The 11864-nt window shown below is 44.1% G+C and overlaps 1 protein-coding gene across 1 annotated transcript; it reads right to left on the bottom strand.

Annotated features, from left to right (window-relative positions):
- Window positions 1-2617: 2617 nt before the first annotated feature.
- On the bottom strand, window positions 2618-6576 carry LOC135573369 (zinc finger protein 271-like). Its single transcript, XM_065022470.1, has 2 exons — window positions 6326-6576; window positions 2618-5697 (listed from the first exon to the last, which is right to left on the bottom strand). Exons 1-2 carry the CDS (start codon window positions 6423-6425, stop codon window positions 4193-4195), a joined length of 1605 nt encoding a protein of 534 aa, XP_064878542.1. The 5' UTR covers window positions 6426-6576; the 3' UTR covers window positions 2618-4192.
- Window positions 6577-11864: the final 5288 nt, after the last annotated feature.

Raw genomic sequence — 11864 nt, 5'->3', positions numbered from 1 at the left:
CCCCCTCCTCCCTCTCTGCAGATGACTTCGTCAACCATTTTGAAAAGAAGGTCGACGACATCCGATCCTCGTTTGCTAAGTCAAACGACACCGCTGGTTCTGCTCACACTGCCCTACCCTGTGCTCTGACCTCTTTCTCCCCTCTCTCTCCAGATGAAATCTCGCGTCTTGTGACGGCCGGCCGCCCAACAACCTGCCCGCTTGACCCTATCCCCTCCTCTCTTCTCCAGACCATTTCCGGAGACCTTCTCCCTTACCTCACCTCGCTCATCAACTCATCCTGACCGCTGGCTACGTCCCTTCCGTCTTCAAGAGAGCGAGAGTTGCACCCCTTCTGAAAAACCTACACTCGATCCCTCCGATGTCAACAACTACAGACCAGTATCCCTTCTTTCTTTTCTCTCCAAAACTCTTGAACGTGCCGTCCTTGGCCAGCTCTCCCGCTATCTCTCTCAGAATGACCTTCTTGATCCAAATCAGTCAGGTTTCAAGACTAGTCATTCAACTGAGACTGCTCTTCTCTGTATCACGGAGGCGCTCCGCACTGCTGAAGCTAACTCTCTCTCCTCTGCTCTCATCCTTCTAGACCTATCGGCTGCCTTCGATACTGTGAACCATCAGATCCTCCTCTCCACCCTCTCCGAGTTGGGCATCTCCGGCGCGGCCCACGCTTGGATTGCGTCCTACCTGATAGGTCGCTCCTACCAGGTGGCGTGGCGAGAATCCGTCTCCACACCACGTGCTCTCACCACTGGTGTCCCCCAGGGCTCTGTTCTAGGCCCTCTCCTATTCTCGCTATACACCAAGTCACTTGGCTCTGTCATAACCTCACATGGTCTCTCCTATCATTGCTATGCAGACGACACACAATTAATCTTCTCCTTTCCCCCTTCTGATGACCAGGTGGCGAATCGCATCTCTGCATGTCTGGCAGACATATCAGTGTGGATGACGGATCACCACCTCAAGCTGAACCTCGGCAAGACGGAGCTGCTCTTCCTCCCGGGGAAGGACTGCCCGTTCCATGATCTCGCCATCACGGTTGACAACTCCATTGTGTCGTCCTCCCAGAGCGCTAAGAACCTTGGCGTGATCCTGGACAACACCCTGTCGTTCTCAACTAACATCAAGGCGGTGGCCCGTTCCTGTAGGTTCATGCTCTACAACATCCGCAGAGTACGACCCTGCCTCACACAGGAAGCGGCGCAGGTCCTAATCCAGGCACTCGTCATCTCCCGTCTGGATTACTGCAACTCGCTGTTGGCTGGGCTCCCTGCCTGTGCCATTAAACCCCTACAACTCATCCAGAACGCCGCAGCCCGTCTGGTGTTCAACCTTCCCAAGTTCTCTCACGTCACCCCGCTCCTCCGCTCTCTCCACTGGCTTCCAGTTGAAGCTCGCATCCGCTACAAGACCATGGTGCTTGCCTACGGAGCTGTGAGGGGAACGGCACCTCAGTACCTCCAGGCTCTGATCAGGCCCTACACCCAAACAAGGGCACTGCGTTCATCCACCTCTGGCCTGCTCGCCTCCCTACCACTGAGGAAGTACAGTTCCCGCTCAGCCCAGTCAAAACTGTTCGCTGCTCTGGCCCCCCAATGGTGGAACAAACTCCCTCACGACGCCAGGACAGCGGAGTCAATCACCACCTTCCGGAGACACCTGAAACCCCACCTCTTTAAGGAATACCTAGGATAGGATAAAGTAATCCCTCTCACCCCCCTTAAAAGATTTAGATGCGCTACTGTTCCACTGGATGTCATAAGGTGAATGCACCAATTTGTAAGTCGCTCTGGATAAGAGCGTCTGCTAAATGACTTAAATGTAATGTAAATGTAATTGGCAACATTGAATTGGATCAAATGAAGCGTAGAACACTCTATTGTAAAAAAAAAACATTAAGGACACCTGCTCTTTCCATGACAGACTGACCAGGTGAACCCAGGTGGGCTAAGGAATGAAAACACTGGATACTGAAAATTGTAAAACTGTTGCCTGGTCTGATGAATCCCTGTTCCTGCTGTTTCATGCTGATGGGAGGACTGGGGGAGGAAACCACAAGGACATACATCCAGTGGTGGAAAAAGTACCTAACTGTCAGACTGAGTGAAAGTAATGAAACCTTAATAGAAAATGACACAAGTAAAAGTGAGTTACTCAGTAAAATACTACTTGAGTAAAAGTCTAAAAGTATTTGGTTGTAAATATACTTAAGAATCAAAAGTAAAAGTGAATCATTTCAAATTCCTTACACAATTGTCTTGTTTTTTAATATTACGGACTCCAACACTCCGACATCATTTACAAACGAAGCATTTGTGTTTAGTGAGTCTGCCAGATCAGAGGCAGTAGGGAGGACCAGGGATGTTCTCTTGATAAGTACATGAATTGGACCATTTTCTGTCCTGCTAATCATTTAAAAAATGTAACAAGTACGTTTGGGTGTCAGGGAGTAAAAAGTGCATTATTTTCTTTAGGAATGTAGTCAAATATAAGTAGTTATTTAAATAATTTTTACTTAAATACTTTACACTGCCTGCATCCATGACTTGTGTCAGCATTGCAGGGTGGTGGTGTGATGGTTGGGGTGTGTTTTCAGGGCACACATTGGGGGGGAGTTGAGTAATGTTTGAATGCTACAGGATATCTAAACATCATTGGCAATCAGGTGCCTCCCTTCATCGTAGCAGTGTATCCATCTGCAAGTTGTTTTCTTCAGCAGGATTATGCCACAAGGCTTGTCCAGGAATGGTTCCAATAACATTACACTGAATTCACTGTAATTGTGCATCTGTGGGAGGAGATGGAACGAGCTATTCTATTATGTAATGTTATTGGAACCATTCCTGGACAAGCCTTGTGGGAGGGATAAACTACTGCCATGAAGGGAGGCACCTGATTGGCCATGATGTTTAGATATCCTGTGGCATTCAAACATTGCTCATCTTTTATCAAGGGGCCCAATGTGTGCCCTGAAAACACACCCCAACCATCACACCACTAGCCTGCAATGCTGACACACGGAATGGATACATGCAGTGGTGTAAAGTACTTAAGTAGTTCTTTAAATCACTTTTACTTAAGTTTTGGTGTATCTGTACTTGACAATTTTTACTTTTATTTCACCAAATTCCCCCGCCCAAATTTTACTTTTTACTCCATATATTTTCCCAGACACCCAAAAATACTAGTTACATTTTATATGATTACCAGGACAGAAAATGGTCAAATTCCCACACTTATCAAGATAACATCCCTGGTCATCCCTACTGCCTCTGATCCCTACTTATCATTATTATTTATTATTTTCTATCATCTTTGAAATGCAAGAAAGGAGTCTAGGTGTAATTCAGATTTTGGCTACCAGATGGCAGCAGTGTGTGAAAAGTTTGACTGATCCAGTGAAGAATTACATTACTGCACTGTATCAAGTCTGCCAGGAGTTTCCCCAAATGTCCTGAATTGGTCAATTGATACATTGATGTACAAAACTATAGAGAACATATAAAAATGCTATGGTAATAAAACATTTAAGTTTACACACGGACAGGAATGTCATGATGGATCATTAGCTTATACACTAAGCTAGATGGTTGGTGTGGAGCCAGAGACAACAGGGGTTCAAAATGTAGAACCAGTTGCTACATTTGAACATAAAAATGGATTTTATCAAACAAAAAACTATGCTACATTTGATCTCTGGGACCCTAAGGATGACAAATCAACTGGTTTGAATGTATCAAACCAGTTGCAGTGATAAGTTGTTGTTTTACACTTTACTCAAACACTAGCATGGTATTTTTTCACTGTAATAGCTACTGTTAATTTGACACTGAAGTTTGCTTAAATTCTTGTTAATCTTTTTGCCCATATAAAAGACATGTCTATGTCCCAGAAAGTTAGCTGTTGAATACAATGTCATTATAGTCACATTAGCAACTGTCCTGTTTTAGGAACACCCATCCCGTAGAGGTTAATTTAAGGAATTTGAAATGATTCATACTTTTAGTTTTGATACTTAAGTATATTTAAAACCAAATACTTTTACTCAAGTGGTATTCTACTTGGTGACTTTCACTTTTACTTGAGTTACTCTTGCCACATTAAGAGCAGAAGTCAGGTTCCTCTCCCGTGTCTGTCTCTGATGACCTTTTAGCTCAGCTGTTGTTTTAAAACAGTTTCTAGAGTCAGATCAGTGGTGAGGAATAACTCCTGTATGTATACGTTCATGCGTTTTTAAGTTGCACAGTAGAGAGAAACTCTTTCCACAGTCAGAGCAGGAGTAAGGCTTCTCTCCTGTATGTACACGTTCATGTGTTTTTAAGTTGCACAGTAGAGAGAAACTCTTTCCACAGTCAGAGCAGGAGAAAGGCTTCTCTCCTGTGTGTGTTCTCTGATGAACTTTTAGCTGACCTGATGTTGTGAAGCATTTTATACAATCAGAGCAGGAGTAAGGCTTCACTCTTGTATGTATACGTCCATGTCTTTTTAAGAGAATCAGTTGAGAGAAACTTTTTCCACAGTCAGAGCAGGAGTAAGGCTTCTCTCCTGTGTGTGTTCTCTGGTGAACTTTTAGCTCAGCTGATGTTGTGAAGCATTTTAAACAGTCAGAGCAGGAGAAAGGCTTCACTCCTGTATGTATAAGTTCATGGCTTTTTAAGGGGCCCAGTTGAGAGAAACTCTTTCCACAGTCAGAGCAAGAGTAAGGCTTCTCTCCTGTGTGTATACGTTCATGTTGTTTTAAAGTGCCCAGTTGAGAGAAAGTCTTTCCACAGTCAGAGCAAGAGTAAGGCTTCTCTCCTGTGTGTGTTCTCTGGTGAACTTTTAGGTCAGTTGATGTTGTGAAGCATTTTACACAGTCAGAGCAGGAGAAAGGCTTCACTCCTGTATGTATACGTTCATGTGTTTTTAAGTTAAACAATAGAGAGAAACTCTTTCCACAGTCAGAGCAGGAGTAAGGTTTCTCTCCTGTGTGTGTTCTCTGATGAACTTCTAGCTGACCTGATGTTGTGAAGCAATTTCCACAGTCAGAGCAGGAGTAAGGCTTCTCTCCTGTGTGTATACGTTCATGTCTTTTTAAGGGGCCAAGTTGAGAGAAAGTCTTTCCACAGTCAGAGCAAGAGTAAGGCTTCTCTCCTGTGTGTGTTCTCTGGTGAATTTTTAGCTCAGCTGATGTTGTGAAGCATTTTAAACAGTCAGAGCAGGAGTAAGGCTTCACTCCTGTATGTATACGTTCATGTCTTTTTAAGGGGCCAAGTTGAGAGAAAATCTTTCCACAGTCAGAGCAGGAGTAAGGCTTCTCTCCTGTGTGAATTCTCTGATGAACTTTTAGCTCAGCTGATGTTGTGAAGAATTTTACACATTCAGAGCAGGAGTAAGGCTTCAGTCCTGTATGTCTACGTGTATGTGTTTTTAAGAAGTTCATTCGAGAAAAACTCTTCCCACAGTCAGAGCAGGAGTAAGGCTTCACTCCATTGTGCACACTCTGATGAACTGTCAGATTCCTTGATGTTGTGAATCTCTTCCCACAGTCAGTACAGGAATACGGATTATCTCCTGTGTGTATTTTTAGGTGTATTTTTAGCTTTGATAGAATTGGGAAAGTCTCCTCACAATGTGGGCAGTGGTGAGACCTCTTAGCTCTGTGATCTTCCTGCTGTTGCTCTCTGGATGTAGAGAATGTCTCAACATGGTCTCCTGTGTGAACAACATCAGAAGAACCAGTCAGTTGGTGTGATATACATGTCAATCAAATGTATATTATGAATCCCTTTTTACATCATCAGTTGTCACAAAGTGCTTTATAGAAACCCAGACTAAAACCCCTAAAGAGCAAAAAATGCAGATATAGAAGCACAGTGGTCTGGAAAAACTCCCTAGAAAGCAGGAACCTTGGAAGAAACAGGCCCAAAGGGGTGGCCAGTCCTCTTCTGGCTGTACTGGGTGACATATGTATTCATATCAGTAGGCTGTACAATACAGTGGAATTAAACTATTCTAAAAGTGGGTAAGAGATGAAAGCTAAAAAGGGGTGTGTCATCCTCCACTCACTATCACAAGGGTTAGTAACTACACAGACTCATTTCATAGAACTTTAAAACACTGGCAGCTTGTCAACTTCCCTTCTTTAGTCTACTCTCTGATCACTCCAGATAGCTCAGTTAATAAAACAAATGCTGGCAATACTGGTGTCAAACCATGCACATCTCAGTAGCATGAAATAACATCTACATTTTCATTGAAACAGTTCTACTGCAACTTTTCATGCACAGTGGGAAGTTGGAATGAATAACACAAACTTAGTTAAATTACAACCAGCTCTTACCATGAGAAACAGATTTCCCAATCTTCTCCTCCTCTTCTTCATCTTTAATGTTGACATTCAGTTCCAGTGTTTGACTGCAGTCTTCCAGCTTCACTGCCATCTCTGGACCCTGCAGTGCAAACTGGGCTCCACTGTCACAATCAGGACCTAGTGACTGTAGGTTTGGACTCAGTGTGGAAGGAGAGAGGCAGGCTGGGTTTGTCCTCACTGTGGATGTTACCGGCTTCAGACTTAATTCTAGTCGTCCTGTAGTAACAACGAGTAACAGACAAAAAAGGTTTGTCTATATTATTATTTCTCCTTGATCAATGATCTATTTCAGTGCTTAACTTGGACTGAAATAGGTTCCGGTACTGTTTATATTTAGATGCAGGAGCTCCACAATACTGTTGAGCTAATATTCTAGAAGAGGAACATGAGCTCAAGCAGTATAAATTTGAGGTGCCGGTAATCAGCTCCTGTCCATCTCATTTCAATAGATGAGGTAGATAAGTATTGACAACAAAACATGTATTCATTCAAATTAGACAAAGTGCACGCTTTAAAATTAGCTACGCTACACAACGTAAGTGAACTTAATCAAAAGTAGATTTCCTAAATGCATAAATGACAAAAACATTTAGGACAAGGTTAGTTTGTTTTAACCTTGTTTTCACTTCAAAAATCAATTGTATTTCCTGTTCACACCATAGTAACATTAACAGATAAATCTGTTGACGCAGACAGAGTGGGCCCAGCCATGTTAACAGCTTGTGAAAATCACACAAAACCAATAACATGCCAAAAAAACTCATAAATGTCAAATAAATAGATTTTTTATTAAAATGACCTTGAAGAAATGATGTACATCCATTCAGACAAACCCAAAGATTCTAGCTGTGACTTTTAAAATAGTTTATCACGTTCACTTGGATTGACACAAAAAATAACAAACTTTTTACCAAAAGTGAAAATCCTTTAATGGATGTTACCTAACATGGTATGACATGTTCTTTTGATATTAGATAGCACGTTTAAACTAGGTTATCTTTTTAACATCATATTTCTAGCGCTTTCTTTACTCTGAATATTCGGGATCATTGCTACTCGAACTTCCGCAATGCATTCAAAGCCCTGCCTTCGGCAAATCTGACCATGAATCAATGTTGTTGTTCCCAGCCTATAGACAGAAACTAAAACAGGAAACGTCCGTGCTCAGGTCAATACAACGCTGGTCTGGCCAATCAGATTGCTTCTATCATGTGGACTGGGATATGTTCCGGATAGCCTCAGACAACATTGATGTATACGCTGACTCAGTGAGCGAGTTTATTAGCAAGTGCATCGGATGTCGTACCCGCTGTGACGATTAAAACCTTCCCAAACCAGAAACCGTGGATTAATGGCAGCATTGATGTAAAACTGAAAGCGCAAACCACCGCTTTTAATCATGGCAAGGCGACCGGGAACATGACCGAATACAAACAGTGCAGCTATTCCCTCCACAAGGAAATCAAAACCACAAAAGCGTCAGTATAGAGAAAAAGTTGAGCCACAATTCAAACACGAGACGTATGTGGCAGGGTCTACAGTCAATCACGGATTACGAAAAGGAAACCAGCCCTGTCGCGGACGTCCCAGACAAACTAAACAACCTCTTTGTTCGCTTTGAGGACAATACAGTGCAACTGACACGGCCTGTTACCAAACCTGTGGGCTCTCCTCCGTGGCCAACGTGAGTAAAACATTTAAATGTGTTAACCCTCGCAAGGCTGCCGGTTCAGTCGGCATCCATCAGAGCATGCGCAGACCAGCTGGCTGGTGTGTTTACGGACATATTCAACGAATCCCTATCCCAGTCTGTTGTCCCCACATGCTTCAAGATGTTCACCATTGCTCCTGTTCCCAAGAAAGCCTAGGTAACTGAACTAAATGACTATTGCACTCACTTCTGTCATCATGAAGTGCTTTGAGAGACGAGTCAAGGATCCTATCACCTCCACCCTACCTGATACCCTAGACCCACTCCAATTTGCTTACCGCCCCAATAGGTCCACAGACGATGCAATCGCCATCACACTACACACTGACTGTCCTAACCCATCTGGACAAGAGGAATACCTAGGTAAGAATGCTGTTCATTGACCACAGCTCAGCATTTAACATCATAGTACCCTCCAAACTCATTATTAAGCTCGAGACCCTGGATCTCAACCCTGCCCTGTGCAACTGGGTCCTGGACTTTCTGACGGGCCGTTCCCAGGTGGTGAAGGTAGGGTAGGAAACAACATCTCCACCCCGCTGATCCTCAACACTGGGGCCCCACAAGGGTGCCTTCTCAGCCCTCTCCTGTACTCCCTGCTCACCCATGACTGTGTGGCCATGCATGCTTCCAACTCAATCATCAAGTTTGCAGACGACACTACAGCGGTAGGCCTGATTATCAACAATGATGAGACGGCCTATAGGGAGGAGATGAAGGCCCTCGGAGTGTGGTGTCAGGAAAACAACCTCTCACTCAAAGTCAACAAAACAAAGGAGATGATCGTGAACTACAGGAAACAGCTGTTATGAACAGAGTGGACCAAGTTTTGTAGACTTTACCCTTTGCAAATAAATATACACTGCTCAAAAAAATAAAGGGAACACTTAAACAACACAATGTAACTCCAAGTCAATAACACTTCTGTGAAATCAAACTGTCCACTTAGGAAGCAACACTTGATTGACAATACATTTCACATTCTGTTGTGCAAATGGAATAGACAACAGGTGGAAATTATAGGCAATTAGCAAGACACCCCCAATAAAGGAGTGGTTCTGCAGGTGGGGACCACAGACCACTTCTCAGTTCCTATGCTTCCTGGCTGATGTTTTGGTCACTTTTGAATGCTGGCGGTGCTTTCACTCTAGTGGTAGCATGAGATGGAGTCTACAACCCACACAAGTGGCTCAGGTAGTGCAGCTCATCCAGGATGGCACATCAATGCGAGCTGTGGCAAGAAGGTTTGCTGTGTCTGTCAGTGTAGTGTCCAGAGCATGGAGGCGCTTCCAGGAGACAGGCCAGTACATCAGGAGACGTGGAGGAGGCCGTAGGAGGGCAACAATCCAGCAGCAGGACCGCTACCTCCGCCTTTGTGCAAGGAGGAGCAGGAGGAGCACTGAGAGACCTGCAAAATTACCTCCAGCAGGCCACAAATGTGCATGTGTCTGCTCAAACGGTCAGAAACAGACTCCATGAGGGTGGTATGAGGGCCCGACGTCCACAGGTGGGAGTTGTGCTTACAGCCCAACACCGTGCAGAACGTTTAACATTTGCCATGGAATACAAAGATTAGCTAATTCTGTGCTCTTCACAGATGAAAGCAGGTTCACACTGAGCACTTGTGACAGACGTGACAGTCTGGAGACGCCGTGGAGAACGTTCTGCTGCCTGCAACATCCTCCAGCATGACCGGTTTGGCGGTGGGTCAGTCATGGTGTGGGGTGGCATTTCTTTGGGGGGCCGCACAGCCCTCCATGTGCTCGCCAGAGGTAGCCTGACTGCCATTAGGTACCGAGATGAGATCCTCAGACCCCTTGTGAGACCATATGCTGGTGCGGTTGGCCCTGGGTTCCTCCTAATGCAAGACAATGCTAGACCTCATGTGGCTGGAGTGTGTCAGCAGTGCCTGCAAGAGGAAGGCATTGATGCTATGGACTGGCCCGCCCATTCCCCAGACCTGGATCCAATTGAGCACATCTGGGACATCATGTCTCGCTCCATCCACCAACGCCACGTTACACCACAGACTGTCCAGGAGTTGGCGGATGCTTTAGTCCAGGTCTGGGAAGAGATCCCTCAGGAGACCATCCGCCACCTCATCAGGAGCATGCCCAGGCATTGTAGGGAGGTCATACAGGCATGTGGAGGCCACACACACTACTGAGCCTAATTTTGACTTGTTTTAAGGACATTACATCAAAGTTGGATCAGCCTGTAGTGTGGTTTTCCACTTTAATTTTGAGTGTGACTCCAAATCCAGACCTCCATGGGTTGATAAATTTGATTTCCATTGATAATTTTTATGTGATTTTGTTGTCAGCACATTCAACTATGTAAAGAAAAAAGTATTTAATAAGAATATTTCATTCATTCAGATCTAGGATGTGTTATTTTAGTGTTCCCTTTATTTTTTTGAGCAGTGTATATAGTTATTTATAAGGAACGTAAAGGTGAATTGAGTTATTACACACAAGCGCTTCACAGAGGAGGCGTTCCTGAACAGAAATATGCAGATGTGTTGTAGAACACACCAATAGGATCTCGCTGACTCGTGCTTGGCTCTGCCCAGTATGACTCATCTGTTCCCATTGGAAACGACCAGCTGTGGTCGGTCTTGGTTTAGTTATAAAAAGTGCAATCGTCCGTGCATTCAGGGATCCTTGGGATAGACCGACCTCATTATATGAGAAGGGCGGAGCTTAATTTGAGCCAGATCCTCCGGAGGATCCGCTCAGTTTCGTAGTCTTTTGTTCCGGAACCCATTCGCAAAGATCAGGTAGCCTACCTTGCGGCGCGAAAAAATATTTTCAGTTTGCGATGCAAAAAATCCTCATAAAAGCAAATCAGAGTAATCACATTTGGATTCATCTGTAATTATCAGCCCCATAAAAAACGTAATGTGAAAACGTGCCTGATGTTCTAAGAATGTATTAATGTTGGGCCGAACCAGGTTTATGGTTTGTGCAACATTGTAGCCTATTTAGACCAAGGTGTGGCCATTGCTGTGGTGAGAGAGAAGTACGTCTGTATCTCTCAGAACTAAAAGGAGATTCACTTTCTATGATCTCTCTCCCTCTCTGTGCTGTTATAGACATGAGCCTGCAACTCTCATAACAGGCCTTTCACAATATTTTTAATACAAATCACTGGAAAACACAGGTTGTAAAGCAAATGGACCCTGCTGAAAAGAAAATACTATTCTGTATGTGTTACCAAGTTATCTTTCAAATAGGCCTATTGAGCAAACAGCATTGTTTTACAAAGTAAAGCAAGAGAGGGATACGCTTTTGGCCGGTGAGTGAGCTGCACATCATTGGGTGAGTCAGTGAAACTGGAAAGCTTGTTTAGGACTATAACTTCCTCCTCATATTGTACAATGTGTTTCTCCTCACACCTGGACTAGACTACTGATGGATTCAAGACAAGGTTGTTTTTATTGAACTCAGATTCTAAGTTTGTCAAAGTAGCCTGTCATTTGTGACGTATTAAAAAACATTGTGCGAAAGTCTCCTGTCATCTAAAATGATGTATAATTGCGTGAAATCTGTTTATAAAAAGGCCAACTTCTGCAAGTGTCTCCACATCACTGCTCTATGCCAGTACACAAACTTGGATAGACAGAACCTGCTCTTACCATGACTAACAGATTCCCCAATCTCCTCCTCTTCTTCATCTTTAATGTTGGCATTCAGCTCCAGTGTTTGACTGCAGTCTTCCAGCTTCACTGATGCCATCTCTGGATCCTGCAGAGCAAACTGGGCTCCACTGTCACAATCAGGACCCAGTGACTGTAGG

This window comes from Oncorhynchus nerka, linkage group LG2 (genome assembly GCF_034236695.1).
Source record: "Oncorhynchus nerka isolate Pitt River linkage group LG2, Oner_Uvic_2.0, whole genome shotgun sequence".
NCBI classification, from domain to species: Eukaryota; Metazoa; Chordata; class Actinopteri; order Salmoniformes; family Salmonidae; genus Oncorhynchus; species Oncorhynchus nerka.
This window is presented reverse-complemented; position numbering and strand designations above follow the sequence as displayed.

Coding starts and splice junctions, on each gene's coding strand:
- LOC135573369 (XM_065022470.1), bottom strand. CDS start 6,425: ATGGCAGTGAAGCTGGAAGACTGCAGTCAAACACTGGAACTGAATGTC. Junction 5,698..6,325: donor TGGGAAATCTGTTTCTCATG/GTAAGAGCTGGT, acceptor TTGTTCACACAG/GAGACCATGTTGAGACATTC.